The sequence below is a fragment of the Cavia porcellus genome, unplaced genomic scaffold (assembly GCF_034190915.1).
Source record: "Cavia porcellus strain 051 isolate PalLab524CR breed Dunkin Hartley unplaced genomic scaffold, mCavPor4.1 scaffold_23, whole genome shotgun sequence".
NCBI lineage: Eukaryota > Metazoa > Chordata > Mammalia > Rodentia > Caviidae > Cavia > Cavia porcellus.
In genome coordinates, this window is record NW_026947506.1 from 6,698,315 (window position 1) to 6,714,647 (window position 16,333).

At 48.9% G+C, this 16,333-nt stretch overlaps 1 protein-coding gene across 1 annotated transcript in view; it reads left to right on the forward strand.

Moving 5' to 3' along the window:
- The first annotated feature begins 232 nt into the window (after nt 1–232).
- The window catches only part of LOC134472307 (anthrax toxin receptor-like), a 38,532-nt gene continuing 22,431 nt past the window's right edge, over nt 233–16,333 (forward strand). The window contains exons 1-3 of the mRNA XM_063233629.1: nt 233–648; nt 8,341–8,409; nt 9,593–9,664. Coding sequence (XP_063089699.1) covers nt 416–648; nt 8,341–8,409; nt 9,593–9,664 — 374 coding nt within the window. The 5' untranslated portion in view covers nt 233–415. The remainder of the gene's footprint in view (nt 649–8,340; nt 8,410–9,592; nt 9,665–16,333) is intronic.

Here is a 16,333-nt window from a genome sequence, read left to right on the forward strand (position 1 = left end):
GCGACATCCTGATCTCAGCCAGCACTGCTGCCCTTTGTTGGTTAGCAGGCTCCTGAGGGCTGGGGAGAGGGACAGGAAGGCCGCATATCATACCATGACACACAGATCCTATGACCTCCCACTTGATGCTGTCAACATGCGAGTCCCTGGGCAGAGCTGCAGGTCACAAAGTCACCATGCCAACTTTTCTGTCCATCATAACCCCAGAGTGTTGCTCAGAGGTGGGGAAAGGGCTGGTGGGCAGGTAGTGGCGGACTCAGAGCAGCCGTGTCCCCAGGTCCTGTGCTGAGCTCAGGGACTTGGGAGATTGCAGGGGGCACGGGTGAGAGCATTAAAGCAGAGGCAGCCGAGCAGCAGGCCTCTGGGCTCCGGACAGGGTCAGTAGTGCCAGAGGGCACATGGGACAGCCAGGAGAATGGAGCAGTGCTGTCGCCGTCCGCCGGGCTCTTTGCTCTTCCTGCTGCTCCTTGCACTGCTCTCGAGAGCTGGGAGCTCCTTCAACCCCAGCATCAACTGGAAGTCTTTGCACTCGGCTTTCCTGAATTCTGAGTACTCCCAGAAATCCGATGTCGAGTTGTGGAACAAGGTGGATGAGCAGGTGCTACAGTACTGCGATGGTGTCTTTGATCTCTACTACATTATGGATGCGTGAGTGGCCTTCTTGCCTTGGCCCTGTGTGGCTTAGGGTGCGAGCCTCTGGCAGCAGGAAAGCAGGCCGGGGTGCTGAGAGAGCCCAGAACTCAGGCTCAGTGTGCCCTGCATCCCCAAAGGGCAAAGCCCAGCAAGGCCCCGCCTCCTCACCCAGCAGGAGCTGTCCATGGTCCATCCACCGGGGAGCTGAGACCCTGACGCTCTGTCCCATCCCCAAAGCCCTGAACACACGAGACTTTGCGGGGATATTCAGTCATAGTCCACAGACACCCGCAGTCGGGTCTTGAACGTTCTCAGAGGCCCGTGTGGTAGAGACTTGATCCCCTGTGTGATGCATTTGGCAGGCAGGACGTGGTGACTCCTTAACGCGCTCATGCGGTGTGAAATTTGTGTATCTCGCAGCTGGGTGATTTGCATCACCTGTGGTACACGTGTGATTGTCCCATCTGGTCACTTCTCTCATCCGGTGGGAGCGTCCCATGTCACCCGAGGGGAAGTCATACATGTACCACCACAAGACAAGGGGGTGTAGATGTGTTTGAATGTGTAATTTTTACATGTGTGTTAACTTTCCAGTTTTCTGTGTACTGTTGATTTCTAGTTTCCTTCCAAATTAGAAAAGGTGTTTAGTATGGTTTAAATACATGCGGTTTGTTTGGGTCCTTGCATGTGATCTTTCCTTGAGAATGTTGCATATAAACTTGAGAAAAATGGGTTTCCTGCCCGTGTCTGATGGACCGTGCTTTGCGTGCCCATCAGGCGCAGCTGGAATATATTGATATTTAAGTCTTTTATTTCCTGTTTCCTCACATTCTGTCTGCTTCCCTCTAGGACTGAAGGTTGGATACGAAGTTTCCAGCTGCTGATGTCACTGAGGCTATCTTCTTCATCAATTCTGTGATACATTTTTCTGAGTTTTGGTGCTTTTCTATACTGGTTTATCACGTCGGTGGCCCGACCTCTTCATCTGTATTTCATGTTCTTCTTCGTCCCTCCTGTCTGTTCTTAACTAAATTACATTAGTTTAATATTATTTAATCACCCAGATTCTCTCCACTTTCTATCCGAATGGAGTATCTGTCTTTCCCATTTGTGCCTTTAGGAATGAAGTCTCTCATAACCAGTACACACTTGGGTAACCTTTTGCTTTTTTAAAATTTTATTTATTTCCTATTGGTACGTGTTTGCAGTGCATGGCGATTACATTTATTGTGGAGAGTGGTTCACGTACATAACTTAAGTCTTTATTCAACTGCTAACTCTTCCATCCCTCCCCAATCCTTGCAAATCTTGATCCCCTCCCCACTTGCAAACAATTTCCTTTATTCTTATTTTCTATCTTTTGTTTTGCTCTTTATGTCTTGAATCTCTCACATCAGAGAAACACCGTGCTGTGTTAAGCTTGTGTGTCTGATGGGTGTCACTTAATATTATAGTCCTAAGGTAAATCCACTAACCTCGGAATGCCTCAAAGTTATCCTTCTTGATGGCAGAGTAGTGCTCCATTGTATATAAATACCACATTTTCTTTAGTCACTCATCTGTTGGTGGTCATATAAGCCGTTTCCAAAGTTTAGCTTGTACGGATTCTGCTGCTGTAAGTGTGAACATGCATACATCACTGTAATATGGTGACTTTAACTCTTTGGGAAAGAAAGGAATAGCTGGGACAAATGGACTTTCTAGTTTCATCGTTTCAGTGTTCTTGAAAAATCTCTATATTGATTCCCCTTTTGGGGGTAGTCAATGATCTGTTTCTTCTTTTATAAAACTTTGTAACTTAGTGGTACATTTTAGATGCAGGCAATGCTGACTTTCACCACAGCGAGTCTGTACCTTGCTTTTTCTTTCTTCTGACTCCTCTCCCCTCCCTTCAACTCTTCTCTCCCTCCTTATTTGCAAAAGTTTGTTTACATTTTTCTTCTATTCTTTTGCTTCTTGTGTTTTCTTTCCTTCCTCCCTCTCCGGGCTGGTTTCGTCTCCACCAACAATGTAGAAGGCCTCCTTTTCCTCACAGCCTCACCAACATTTGTCACTATTTGATTTCCCTTTTATTTTAAAGAGAGTAAAACCAAACAAAATGAAACAGGACAGAGCCAGTCAAAACAAGACAGCGAACACAATGCAGGACTTCAAACCAAGATAATAGGAAATCAACAATGGCGACCGTGAGGTCTCTCGTTATCTTCAAAGTAGGCGCCTAAACTATCAGACATAATGAAACCAAACAAAGCAAAACAGAATACAGTCCATCAAAACAAAGCACTGAAAGTGGTACAGGGCTTCACAACAAGATAACCGGAAATCAGCACTGGCTAGCTCCTTCCCTTTGGGGACTTTCCTCCCCTTGTAATTTTCCTGTCGCGGATCCCAGGAAGCCCTCAGTGTTCTACTGTAGGAGACACAGTGGAACGCATCCATACGAGTCTGATCCACTTCACCCATGAGCAGGATCCCCAGTGGCATCCATTTACCAACAAGAACCTCAAAATTACCCTTCTGTGTAGCTGAGTAGCTTCCCATGTATAGAAGGACTGTCTCTCTCTTGTCTATTCTGCGGTTGATGGACAAGCTACCTTTGCTTTTTTGCAGGTTCCCTGTCACATGGAGCATTGTCTTCGCTCCTTTGACTTTGAGTCTATGAATTTCCTTTTGAGTTAATGTTTCTCGCATACGGCATATGGGTGGGCCTTGTTCCTTGGCCCACTCTGCCTCTTTATTGGTGAACTGAGGCCAGCTGCATGAACGGTGTGGCTACGCACTGCCGGTCTCTGCTCTCTCTTTGCCTGTCCTCCTCCCCTCCTCCACTCAGTGGCCTGCCCTGTGCTGCCCTCTCCCTCTGTCGCTGCTTCTGGAATCACTGCCATCTGTACCTCTCTAGAACGTCCTTCGGTATTTTTGTAGGGATTGGTGGATTGGTGGTCATGAACTCCCCCAGTTCCTCTTTGTCATGGAAGCACCTTGTTTCTCCATTAATTGTGAGAGAGTTTTGCAGGATTCATCAATCTGGGCTGGAAGTTGTTTTCTTTCAGGATTTGAAATACTTCACTCCGAGTGCTTCTTGACTTGATGGTTTGTGTGGAGAAGTCTGTCATGATTCTTATGGGTTTTCCTTTATAGGTGATCTGTTTGATTTCTCTAGCAGCTTTTAATATTCTGTTCTTGTTCTGAATTTCTGAGATCTTGATTACTGCATGTCTGTGTGTAGATTTTGTTGTTATGGCTATTTGGAGTTCTGTATGCCTCACTTACCTGACTGTCAGGTCCTGTTTCCATCCTTGGGGAGCTTTCTGCTATGACTTCTGTAAAGAGCCTTTCTATGGCATTTGTGTTGACCTCTGCTTTTTTGCTGACACTTATCAACCTTAAATTATTTTTCTTTGTGTTGCCTTGCAGCCATTGAATTGTTATTTCTTGGCTTCTTGTTATTTTTAAGCGATCCTTCCTTTTGTGATCACTAGCTGCAATCCTGTCTTCAGGATCTGAAAGTCTGTCTTCAGTTTCTTTGAGGTGGGTTGCCAGGTCTCGGTGGAGCTGTTAATTGCTTGCTTAGCTCTCTGAGTCCGTTTCATGCATCTCGGTTCTTCCCTGTGTTGCTCATCAAGGCTCCCCTCATTTTCCTATGCTCCTCTATTTTTTAATCCATGTCTTCTTCAGATAGATATATTATTTCTGATCTGATTTCTTTCACAGCCTCATGAAGTCATTCCTTTATCTCAATTGCTATCGTCTCAGAAATTTCCATTTTGTGTGATCTCCATTCTGCTCCATGTCTGCGTCACCTGGGCTACTTCTGGGTGGGTTGGAGACCAATGACTGTGTCTTGTTCCTTTATCATGACACGCCCCTGGTTTTCACTGGATTAGCCAGCTGAGGGGTCCAAGGTGTCCCCTGCATTGGCTACGCATTCACGGTGGAGGGTCAGGCACCCGGGCTTCTCCTAGGTTCCCTGGGAGGTGGTGGGCACGGGGTGGGCCTCTCCAGACACACACGGTTTCTCCAAAGAGTGCTTAGCTGATTCTCCTGACCCACGCTGGCTACAGGCACCTGATAGTGGCCGTGGGCTCGTGAGGGTTAGCCGGCTGCTGCTTCTCCTGGCCTGTGCTGGCTACCTGAGGGAGGGTCTCAATGGTGACTTATTTGATTTCCTGATGGCCATTCTTTCTAGAGTAAGATAAAGTCTAAGCTGTTTTGTTTTTCTCAAATGGCCAGCAGTGTCAGACCCTCCCAATCTATGTTTTGGAATGTGATAGTTTAGTCAATTTACTTTCAAAGTTATTACTGATAAAGAACCCCTTAACTTTGTTTTTTTTTTGCACTGACTTCTCACTGAAGAAGGAACTCCTTAACTATGACATTTTATGTTTTTCCACTGTAGATTTTCTAGCTTTTTTCCTCTGCCTTTTCTCCATTTATGTCTTCAATTTTATTTGATTTATTTTTCTGTAACGATGTATTTTGCTTCTTTTTCTCATTTTCCTGTTTATAGATTGATTTATATGCATTTATTTTATGATTATAGGTATCATCCAAAAACTGTAACAATCTAATGTGAATTGCAGCTAACTTACCTTCAACTGCATATAACAAACTACTTCTGAACCGCTCTCTCTCCCCGTCTCTGTTGTCAGTGCCACAAATTATATATTCACATCACTGTGTCCCAAAATGTAGGCATACGTTTATTTTGTACACTGATGTCTCAAATGCTGTAGGAAACTTACAAAGGGAAGTATAAACTGAGACTGCAACACTGTCTTTAGACTTGCTCACCTGTTTACTTTTTAGCAGAAATCACTCTGTGTTCGTGTGGCTTTGTGTTACTGTCTGGTGTCTTCCCTTTCAACCTGAGCAGTTGGGCTGGACTTAGCTTTTCCTGCAGGCAAGGTCAGTGGCAGTGAACATCTTAGACTTTTTTTACTTGCAAATGTCTGAGTTTCTCCCTCATTATGGAAAGACACTGGGGCAGTATGTTGCTTTGTAGTTAACAAATATTTTTTTCTCTAAGCTCCTTGCATGAAATCATGTAAAATTGTTCCCCATTGTTTGTGGGATACCTGTTCCCGGATTCCTATGGAGAGTAAAGAATGCAGACGCTTAAAATCTTATATTATTTTACATGTGTTTTTTGCATATAAATTATGCACATTCATCGTTACCCTTTACATATCTTAAATTTTTTTTTTATCTTTTCATGTATAACACCTAAAACTGTCGCCAGCCAGTTAAGGGTTCATTTGCTCGAGTGAGAGAGGAATCATGAATCAGCAAAGTGCACCTCTGCTAGTGGCCCTGGGCTTTGAGTGCTTCTGGCGCTCATCCCTGAGTGTCACCGCTGCTGGCTCTGGCTCCACTGCTGACACCATGCAATGTGGATACCGCTGATCAGCACTCTCATCCCTGGCCTCTGCCACTGCTGGTCAACCTCAGGCTATTGCTGGCTGCCATCTGCTGACTCTCTCGGTCCCTGATTTCTGCCACCACCAGCTGACACCTGTTAAATGTTGAACACAGCTGTTTGACTCTGATCAATTCTGCTGTTAGCTGGTCTTCACTGGCTTTTCATCTCTGGAACGCTTTGGATCTAACTGAAGTATTTATCTCTTTTTTAACACAACCACTCACAGGCAGACTTACAGGACTTTGGGACCCTCTACTACCCAGAGGATAAGTCATGTATAGATTTACAGAATCATGAAAGCAAGGCTTTATTGGAACAGGGTCTGTGCTGCAGTCAGAGAGGGGCCAGCAGTGTCTAAGAAGGAACCTTCCTGAGCCACCCTGAGTAGTGAGTTCAGTGCTGCTTATTTAACAGCCCCAGGCCTGTGACTCGTGTAAATCCTTCTGATTGGTCCAGTTCAAGCTTCTCTATTAGTCCAAATTGGTCTAACTCAAGCCTTCCAATTCAGGGCCTGCTGGTTGGTCCAAATTCAATTTTATGGTATAATTTGAATTCATGGCAGACATCGCCCCAGAGCGTGAGCTGGTCATCAGGGACAACTTCAGTTGCCGGGGCTACATTTCTCTAGCATATTGGGAGAAGGCTGCTTCACCTCTGCAAAAAACTAGGGCCAAACCTGCGGAGCTGTGTTAATCACAGCTCCCTGCGGGTTGTGGATATTGGAATGTTAAACACACATGTAGGTCCTCCTTTCTCTGCCACGTTAGGGCCAGTTTCTCAGCCACTTCTTCAGAAAGGCAGCAGTGTCTGGGGCAGCACCTCCCATGGAGACAGACAGAGCATGGCAGTAAAGTGACCTGGGGAGACCCTGAGGCAAGCCATCCCAGTCTGTTGCCAGAGGATAGAGGGGAACCTGCTGCAATGCTCCTGTCTCAGCCTGCCAAGTGCCTGGCTGGAACATACAATTTAAAAAATATTGTCAGTCTATCTTTGGTTGAATGGGGAGAGGCCGTCGCCATAGAGACCAAGCAACTGGTTGGTTCATAGCCAGTGAGATTTCTTATAGCTGAGGAGCCCCTTCCGCCTTGCCCTGATGACGCTCCCTGTTCCCACTTAACAATGTGTCTTGGTGTGCGTTTCTTTGCAATATGGTCATTGCACATCACGGAGGATGGCTTTGTAGCAAGTGTCGTTCATGAAACCTGGGGCATGTGTGGCTGCTATTTTTCTGTGTTATCTGCTTCTGGGCGTCTTCCACTTTCTACACGGGCCCACTTGGTGGCGTTCTGTAAGCCCAGCCTACCTCGATCACGCCTTTCGTTTTTGTATTTCTTTGAAACTCAGCATTTAAGTTGCACCAGATTCAAGTTTGCTGATTATTCTTGCTCCTCATTCAGAGTCACAGCTGGACATCGCCACCCAATAAATGGGTGTGCGTGCTGAGAAATATGCAATTCCATCAGGCGGAGGCCTCCTGCCCCTCACCGTCCATCCAGGGATGGGGTGGGAGAGAATGGAGCAGGATGGGGCAGTGTGGACGGGAAGAGCCTGCAGCTGCCCCTGTGTCCGCTGTGCTAGCACCAGGGCAGCAGTGGTGGGCCTGTCCTTTTCCCCTGGCACTGCTTACTGGAAAAGTCCTCCTGGGTTTGCAGAGGCTGGGACTATAGACTGGGGACAAAGGTGTCACACAATCTGTGGTGCTGGTCACCCTTGCTGAGACCCAGGTTCCCATAGGAAGTGCCTCCATGGTGCTGAGAAATGTGGGGACTGGCAAGTATCTGTGGGGACCATGAGGAAGGGTGCGAGGCAGACACAGCCTGCAAAGGGTCCTCCACTCCAGGGGGACCACGGGCCAAACCTGGTCACCTCTGCACCTGGTGGTGGCACTAAAGGTTTTTGATGGCTGTCGTGCAAGTTCCCATCCACCCACAGGCAGCTGAGAAAGACAGAAGGCAAATCGGGTCCCAGGCAGGACCAGAGGTCACAGGGGCCTTTCCAACCATGCTCTCGTCCTCCACTTCCTGTCCACTCAGCCCCCACCTGAGATGGGCAGTCGCCAGCCACAGATCAGCCACCATGTGTCCCTTGTGAGGGGAGGTTCCTCAACCCCAGCAGATGACTGGGGTGGTCACCTTGTGCTCACTGGAGCCCTGACAGTCACCCCTGCAGGGACCGGCAGGGTTGGGTATGGAGCAGCCTGGTAAGCAGCTTTAGGAGGCGGGCAAGGCGGAGGCTGGGCACACCTGAAGGAAACACCGTAGGCCCTGAGTCCACCTCCTCCTTTTCAGATCACAGACCATGTCAGACTGGACGATGCTGTGGTCGTGTTGGGAAGACATGGTGGAGAAATACGTAAAGTACAATTATTCACTCTGCAGGCTCCCTGCATGTCCCTTAGACTGGGTGGGGTCCCTCGGGTGGGGCACACAGCCCAGTGTGCCTGGGAGGAAAAGGGACGAGTGCACTGTCCCCTGGGTCTCAGCATGTGGTTGCCCTGCCTGGGAGCCTGGGCACCTGCAGGGACCCCACCTGCCCTCCAGGACTCCCCCACCCTGCTGGGGAGGAAGTCAGGACAGAGCAACTTGGCAACCCACACCTGGACACGGGGTGCTCAGGGACAGAGGACAGGGACAGCAAATGTGCAGCGAGGCTGGAGGGGAGGCCAGGACCCCTAGAGGGAGGGCATCCCAAGCAGCTTCCCAGGGTGAGGGGACTGAACTTGACCTTGAAGGATGGAGAGGAGTTGGGGTCACAGCACCCCTCAGGGTGAGCTCGACGGGGTGGGGTGGCGTGTTCAGGCCAGGGAATGAGGGAAACTCAGAAGAGGGCAGGAGACAAATCCTCACAGGTTGCTGGGACCAAGGCCTCAGGCTTCACTGTGCCAGGAGGGGGGATGGGTGGAGCCCTGTCCTGTGGGCCACAGGCAGCCCTGGAAGGTTCCTGGGCAGGAGCCACGTGGTCAGGGCTGTGCTCCAGGAGGAAAACCCTGGCAGCTGTGGGTGAACGGAGCCGGGAGCCAGAGGGGGAGCAGCGGGCAGCTCAGCCAGGGAGGCTGCAGCCCATTGACCACGGGCAGCCAAGAGGTCCTGAATGGAGGGTGGTCAGTGGTCAGTGGTCAGTGGTCAGCGACAGGAAGGGGAGGTGTGAATGGCGCCCAGAGGGGAGGGGTTTCCTGAGCTGGATTGAGGGAGGGAGGAGGAAATGGGGGAGAAGGGGAAAGAGCGAGGACAGAAAGAAGGGGACCGTAGGAGGCGGGCCAGGTGGAGGGAGGCCCCGTGAGGAGCGTGCAAGGTCTGTCTCCGTGGTCAGCATGTGTGTGTGTATTTGCGTACAGGCATTGGAGTCTATGTGTGTCGGGGTGCTGGAGCAGAGGCATCCCAAATCTCTCAGGCCTCCCTGACTCCCTCTGCACCCTCCCTGGCTGCAGCATCCCTCACTGAGGTCTGAGCCCACTTCTGAAAGGGCCACAGGCACGGAGGGGTGGGCGCAGGGCCCCTGCATCCTGGGTTGAGTGCTTCTCACCACCCTGTTTTCTCCCAGCGGCAATACGCGCATGTCCTTCATCATGTACTCCTCCACGGCAACCGTCAAAATGAAGCTCACCTCAGACAGGTAGGCGCAGCTGTGACCCCAGGGGGCTGGGGCCCGGTCACAGGGCGCTGTGGGAGGGCTCCACAGCTAGCTCCGTGGGATGCCATCAGTGCAGGGGGTGGGCTGGTCGGGACTCCAAGGGACCCAGGCTGACCTCTGGCCTGTTGCCTGGCCCCTCGCACCCTGGCTGCTCTGGGACCCACAGAGCCTGTCATCCAGAAGTCCCCATCTCTGCCCCATGTCCACCAGACCTGAGTTCCTTCCTGTGCTGCCTGGGGGGACCTGTGGGGTCCAGGGGGCTGGTGGAGCAGACGAGGCTCCCCCAGGCATCCTGGTCTGTGTGGGGCCTGCGGTGACAGGTCGCACTCTCTGTCCAGGGACAAGGGACAGGGAGTGCAGGGTGGTGGAGGCCACTACTGGGCCACAAGCAGGGCTGCTCTCAGCTGTGTCCTGATCCTGGCTGGTCTGAGTGCCAGAGGGAAGGTCTGAGAAGCAAGCATTCAGGAGGAGGTGGCCCACTGTGCCCAGAGACCCAGAGGGGTGCTGGCAGCCACTGACCGCCTTGGGTGAAGGGTAGCATTGGATGCTTTGTGTAAGAAGGAGCAGCAAGGGGCAAGGGGGTGGGCTTTAGGACTGGGTGGGTCCTGGAATGAGGGGAGCTGCTGTGGGGGTCTGGAGAGAAGCCAGGGCGCAGTGAAGCAGAACAGGCCAGCTCCGAGGGTGGGAGGGTGGGAGGTTGGGGACTCCTGGGTCCGGGCAGAGGTTACCCCTGGGTCGAGCTGGCAGGAGAAGCAGGGAGGGGCTGGCTCCATGGGCACAGGGGAGGCCTGGGCTGCTGTGTGCTGTGCTGGGGGTCGGGAGAGACCTGTATGGACACGGGGTTGGAGACTGTGTTGGGGCGGTGGGCTAAGCTGGGCACAGGGCAGGAGCTGGGCTGGGCCTCTCCGGAAAGGGCTGCCCATGGCTTCTCCCCCCAAGCAGGGCCAGGAGGGGCAGATCTTGGGCACTCATAGCTCCATGGCAGGGTCTCTGCTCCAGGAGGAAGCTGCCCTTAGGGTCCCTGCTCTGGGCAGCCTTTCTGTGTGGGCTCAGCCTGTCACAGTCCATCAGCCTGAGCCCAGCTCCGCTTCATGCCCCGGTGCTGCCACCAGAGCCACAGCCAGGGCTGCCTGCCCCAATCGGCCCTGTCTCTCTAACAGCCTCTGACAGCCCTGTTCCAGCAGCCTGGGCACAGGGCTTGGCCGCCTCAGCAGCCTGAGGCCACGTCCCCTCCTCAGGCTTTCTGTGTCAGGAGCTCTGAGGTCCTTGACTTGTGCTGCTCAGGAAGCAGCCCAGCTCCTTCCCTTGGTGGCCACAGTGGGGGCAGGTCAGACCGTGCTGTGGGGACAGCGCAGGGCAGGCTGAGCTGATGACTTGAGGGACCAGGCCTTTCCTGCTGGAGGACAGAGCCTCAGCCAGGGCATCCTCGGCTTCTGGTCAGCATGTGAGTCCTCCTGGGGCCCTGTTCTCAAACTGTACGGCCTTGGGTCCCCTCCTCACCAGGAATTTCCCACAGGGCCTATGGTGGGGACCCCAGGAAAGTGTTGTTTGAGACAGTGCAAGCTCAGAAAACAGCAGATTTTCCCATGGGGCTGCCATCAGCCTCCCACCTGCAGAGGGCCTGTCAGGCTGGGGACAGAGGAGGACATAAACTTCCTGTCGGGGAACCAGTACATGGAACAGTACCAGGCTGCTTGCCCGGAATCCTCCGGTCTGTGTGGCCTATGTTTGTGATAATGAACTGTTCCATTTGCAGCGGGGAATTTGAACATTGAGTCATAGCTTGCTACTTGACTGCTCTGTAGCTTGCCCGATTTGGAATGTGGAAAATGTGTCCTCAGCCGTCTGCTGCGTGGCTGTCTGTGTGCCAGGCAGAACTGATGAGTGCGTTTCTGGGGGATTTGCACCCTTCTTAGCGAAGACAGTTTGCTTGGCCTTTGTGTTTTCGGGGTTCCTCTCGCCTCCCAGAACCTGTTCCTGACCAGGTCGCACTGTGCACTGTGCACCCTTCTTTCCTGGTCAGCTAGTCCAGCTCGGGAACTCTGCCTCCCGCTTTTTGTCTCTGCTTTTTCACTCATGCATTTATTCATATTTTGGGTTTATCATAAGGGAAGCTGGGCGGTACCTAACGCTCTGTTTCTGTCTTATTTCCCTTAGCTTTACGGTCTAAGATCCATCCGTTTTCCTACAAATGACACGCATTCCTTCATTTTTATGGCCGAAACAACGCCAGTGTGTGGTGTGTGTGTGTGTGTGTGATCTTCGCTTTGTGCATCTGTTGCTGGCCACCTGTTTCTGTGGTTTAGGGATTGTGCACCGCACTAGTGTAAACACGGGTGTGCCTGTATCACTATGGTATGATGACTTTAACTCACTTAGGATTCTATGGAGTAGAGAATAGCTGGGGCAGGTGGAATTTCTATTTTTAGTTTTTAAAGGAATCTCCATATTGATTTCCACAGTGAGTCCATTCCCACCAGCAGAGTACAAGGGTTTTTTTTTTTCTCCTCATCTTCATGAACTTTGGGGTTCATGTTCCCTGCAGTTTTGATGATGGCCGCCCTAACCGGGGTAAGATAGATCCCAGAGATCTTTTAAAAGTTTCGCTTATAACTAAAAACACTGAAGTGTTTTTCATGGACTCATGGCCATTGGTACTTCCTTTGAGAAGTGTCTTTCCACCTGTCCATTTTCTGATTGGCCATTCATTTTTAGTGGTCTGTTTATTGACTTTATATATTCTAGATATGAGTCCACTATCAGAAGAATAGCTGGAAAAATGTCTTTCCATTTTGTCAATTGCCTCTTCGTTCTGTTGATTGTTTCCTGTGCTATGAAAGAATATTTCAAATGAACATAATCTCACTTGTTGATTCCTGATTTCTTATAATCCTTTGGATTTCCGTGATTTCTGTATAATTTTATGATTCGCATTTCTAATTGCATTGATGTGGATCTTCTTTGGCTAAGAGTTTACTAGTCTTATTCTGTTGACAAACCAACATTTGATTCATTGATCCTTTTTATATGTTTTCAAAATCAGAATTTCATTGATTTTCATTTTGATCTTTGTAGTTTCTTTCCTTCTCCAAATTTCAATGTGGATTGTTCTTGAGATGCGCCTTTAGGTCATTTACGTATTTATTTATTGACATTAGGGTTTTTAAGTGTGGCACTCAACAGCCGTAAGCTTCTGAGACCTGCTTTCACTGTCCTTTTGTATTTTGTAAGCATTTCATTTGATTCTAGGCATTCATAATTTCTCACCTGATACCTTCTATGATCATTCAAGAATGCATTACTTAGTCTTCTTATGTTTGTATATTTTCTGTGGTTTGTTTTGATACTGATTTCCAGCTTCGATCCATGATGCTCTGATAGATGCAAGAGATTATTTCAACTATTTTGTATTGATTGAGACACGAGGTGTGGCCTAAAATATAGTGTATTTTGAAAAATTTACAGTGGGAGGTTGAGAAAAATATGAATTCTGTTATTGTTGGGTGAAACACTCTATAGCTATGTGTTAAGTCTATTTGTCCTAGGGTGAATTCATTTCTGGTAGTTCACTGCTGATTGTTTTGTCACGTTGACCTACTTGTGAGTGTGGACTATTGAAATTCTCTACTTACGATTGTAGTGATAGCTGTCTTTTTAGGTCAAGTGGTTGTCTGATTTTTTGTTTTACAAAATCAGGTGTGCTGATATATATTTTAAAGTAACTATTTTTTGCTGGCAATTCTTCCCTTTACCAACAGGTAGGGACGTCTTTGTCTTTTGTGATTAACTTTGGTTAGAAGCTAAGTTGGTCAGAAGTGTGTGTGAGCGTGTGTGTGTGGTGTTTTGACACAGCGTCTCACCGAATAGTTCAGCCTGCTCACTATGTACATGGGCTGATCTTGAACTGGCAGTGATCCTCCTGTCTCTGCCTCCCAAGTGCAGGGATTACAGGCCTTTGGTACAAGGCCTGGCAGGCTGTGTCCATTGGTTGGAATGTTACGACCACTTCCACGGGGGTTGTTACCCAAAGGTGTGTACTAATCTCTGTCACTGCATTTATATATATATATGTATTTTTTTTTTTTTTTTTTTTTTTTTTTGCCTTTTTCCTTTTTATCGGTACCGGGGATCGAACTCACGACTGCCTGCTTGCAAGGCAGGTGCTTATGCCGCTGAGCTAAATCCCCAGCCCCTAGATTCATTTATTTTTAATAAGTCTTTATAAAATCAATTATCATACATACAGATTAGCAGACAGACACTCAGGTAAAAAAAACATACAAGACACACAGGACAATTACACTAAACCAAGATAACTTTCAGATACTTTGTCCATGCTGGGTTATAATCACCCCTCTCTCCCGCCGCCTCCACTTTCTGTCTTTTGTTTGTACTATCATTCTGATAGGTTATTTGGCATTTTTCTCTGACACCTGTTAGTGTTCTCTCTTGCTCTGTTTTTCTGGGATTTTAATTAAGATTTCTGAGGTTATGAACGCCTCACTTACTGTTGTGTTCATGCCCGGATTTAGAGAATTTTCTGCAATGATTTCAGTGGTCCGCTTTTCATACTGTTGGGTTCTGTCTCTGCCACTTCCTTGCTTCCTACGGTCCTCGGGTTTGGGTTTGTTCTCGTGGAGCTATCTGGGAGCCCCTGCGTCACCTGCTGCTGCTCTTGGGTCTCCCGCACCTTTGGCTTCAAGTCCTGATACTCTGTCTTCCGACAGATCCTGCCTGCTGCCCACACTTTCCACTGGTTTTCATTTCTGGCATTTCACTTGATTCCTTTTCATACTCTCTAACTGTTTACTAATGTGGTCATTCATGTCCTGCGTCGACTTCCGTGCGTCCGTCATTCAGCTGCTTCGTGAGTTTTAAGTTCATCCCTCATTTTATTAATTGAACTATTTAGCTGCTTATTTACGTCTTCTTTAAGCTCATTGAACATCTTAGTAAGTCATTCTTCTGCTTCTTTGTCTCATCATTGATTTCTTCAACCACTTCAGGCATCATTTTTTTGAGTTCTTTGTCAGGAAGTTCTCCTACTTGTGAGATTATGACCCGTGAGATTTTGGGGTGTTATGAAGTTTGGAGGCGCCTCATTGCCTTGTTTTTTCACGAGTCTCGTGTTTTTGTGTTGAATGCTATATGAGCTGAGATAGAAAGCTCTGCCCTGCACTAGGCATCTGTGTAGTAAGCGCGTCCCTGCCTGTGAGCTGCTCCTAGACTGACTAGTCTCAGTGTGGGGACATCTCCGCTCTCTATTTAAAGTGCTGGTTTCCCATCATTGTTCTGTGAGGGAAGAACAATTGCCAGCGATCACACCACCCATAGATCCAGTTCTGTATCCACACTTAATTTAAACTTGTTTAAAAAGTTTTCAACTCTTTGAATAACCCGGGGAGGTAAAGCATAGTAGTGATAAAGAGTAGGAAGAGATCAGGAGAGGAAGAGGGGGAAACAAAACGAAATGAGGTGACACAGCAGGAAAACAAAACAGAGGAAGGAAAAATGGGGTTTGATGGCGTTATTTTGTGCCTGAACAGGAGCGGGAGGGAGAGGAGCTTGAGAAGTTCTATAAGGGGCAGAGAGAAGGGAGAGAAGAGAAATCAGTAGGTGGAGAGTCTGAGAGGCTTATCACACGTCCTCGCCTGCAAAACCCAGTATGGGAAGACTCAGGAAGTGACCGTTGGGAAGGGAGACTTTGCTGGGTGAGCGTAGATCACTGTGAATTACCCAGGAACCTGTACCCCTGCACAGCTGTGTGAGTCCCACACCTACACCTTGGAAGGGAAGGAACCTGAGAGGGCAAACAGGTGGCCATGTCCACCTCACGCGCTGGCTGTGGGCGAGGTTGGAGAGCCAAGCTCCGCCAAGCCCAGACCCCCTGTCTCTAGCCCCCTGTGTTTTGGAACAGCTCATTTTCTCAGTCCCCGTGGTGGGGCATTTACTCTGCTTCCTCTGCTGAATTCCAGCCCAGGACCTCTGCTATCCAGGCTCTCGCAGATTCTCCTTCATGTTCTCCTCACACCGTCCCTGAGCCCCTGGCTCCTTTCTCTCTGCTTGCTTAGCTCTCTGGTTTCCTGCAGGACCCGAAAAGAAATGACGATTCCTCAGTCAGGGGCAGGCTGTTTCTCCACTCTGGAGCCCAGGTCCTAATTGCCTCATCTTGTAATCCACAAATGAGCCCCCCAGAGCCCCCAACCTCGAGTCCAAAAATGGGGCAACACATGTTTTTTTTTTTTTTTTTTTTAAAGCAGCACTGATTTATTTCATCCTGGGTCCAGCAACACAGTGCACTTGGAGTTTGCAAAAGCTGCGTGTCTCCCTCAAAACTTTGCCCACCTTTTGTAGAAAGCACAGTTTACAAAGTAAGGGGTTATGGGCGTGGATCAGGAAATCTGCTAAGGAATGAGGAATACCTTTGTTTCCCTTAGTAGAGGACAGAGAAGTCTAGCAGGAATTAACAATCCTTTGTCAACTTATTTTAGCACTCAATTTTAGACAACATCTGTTATTTGTAGAGGGCAGAAATGGTTAACATATCAATTAGGTCCGGTTCCCAAGGATTTACAATTCTTTACAGAGGGGAGCATTGATTAACATATCAATTAAGTCACCCTGAAAGAAAAAAACAGGTACAGAACAGTA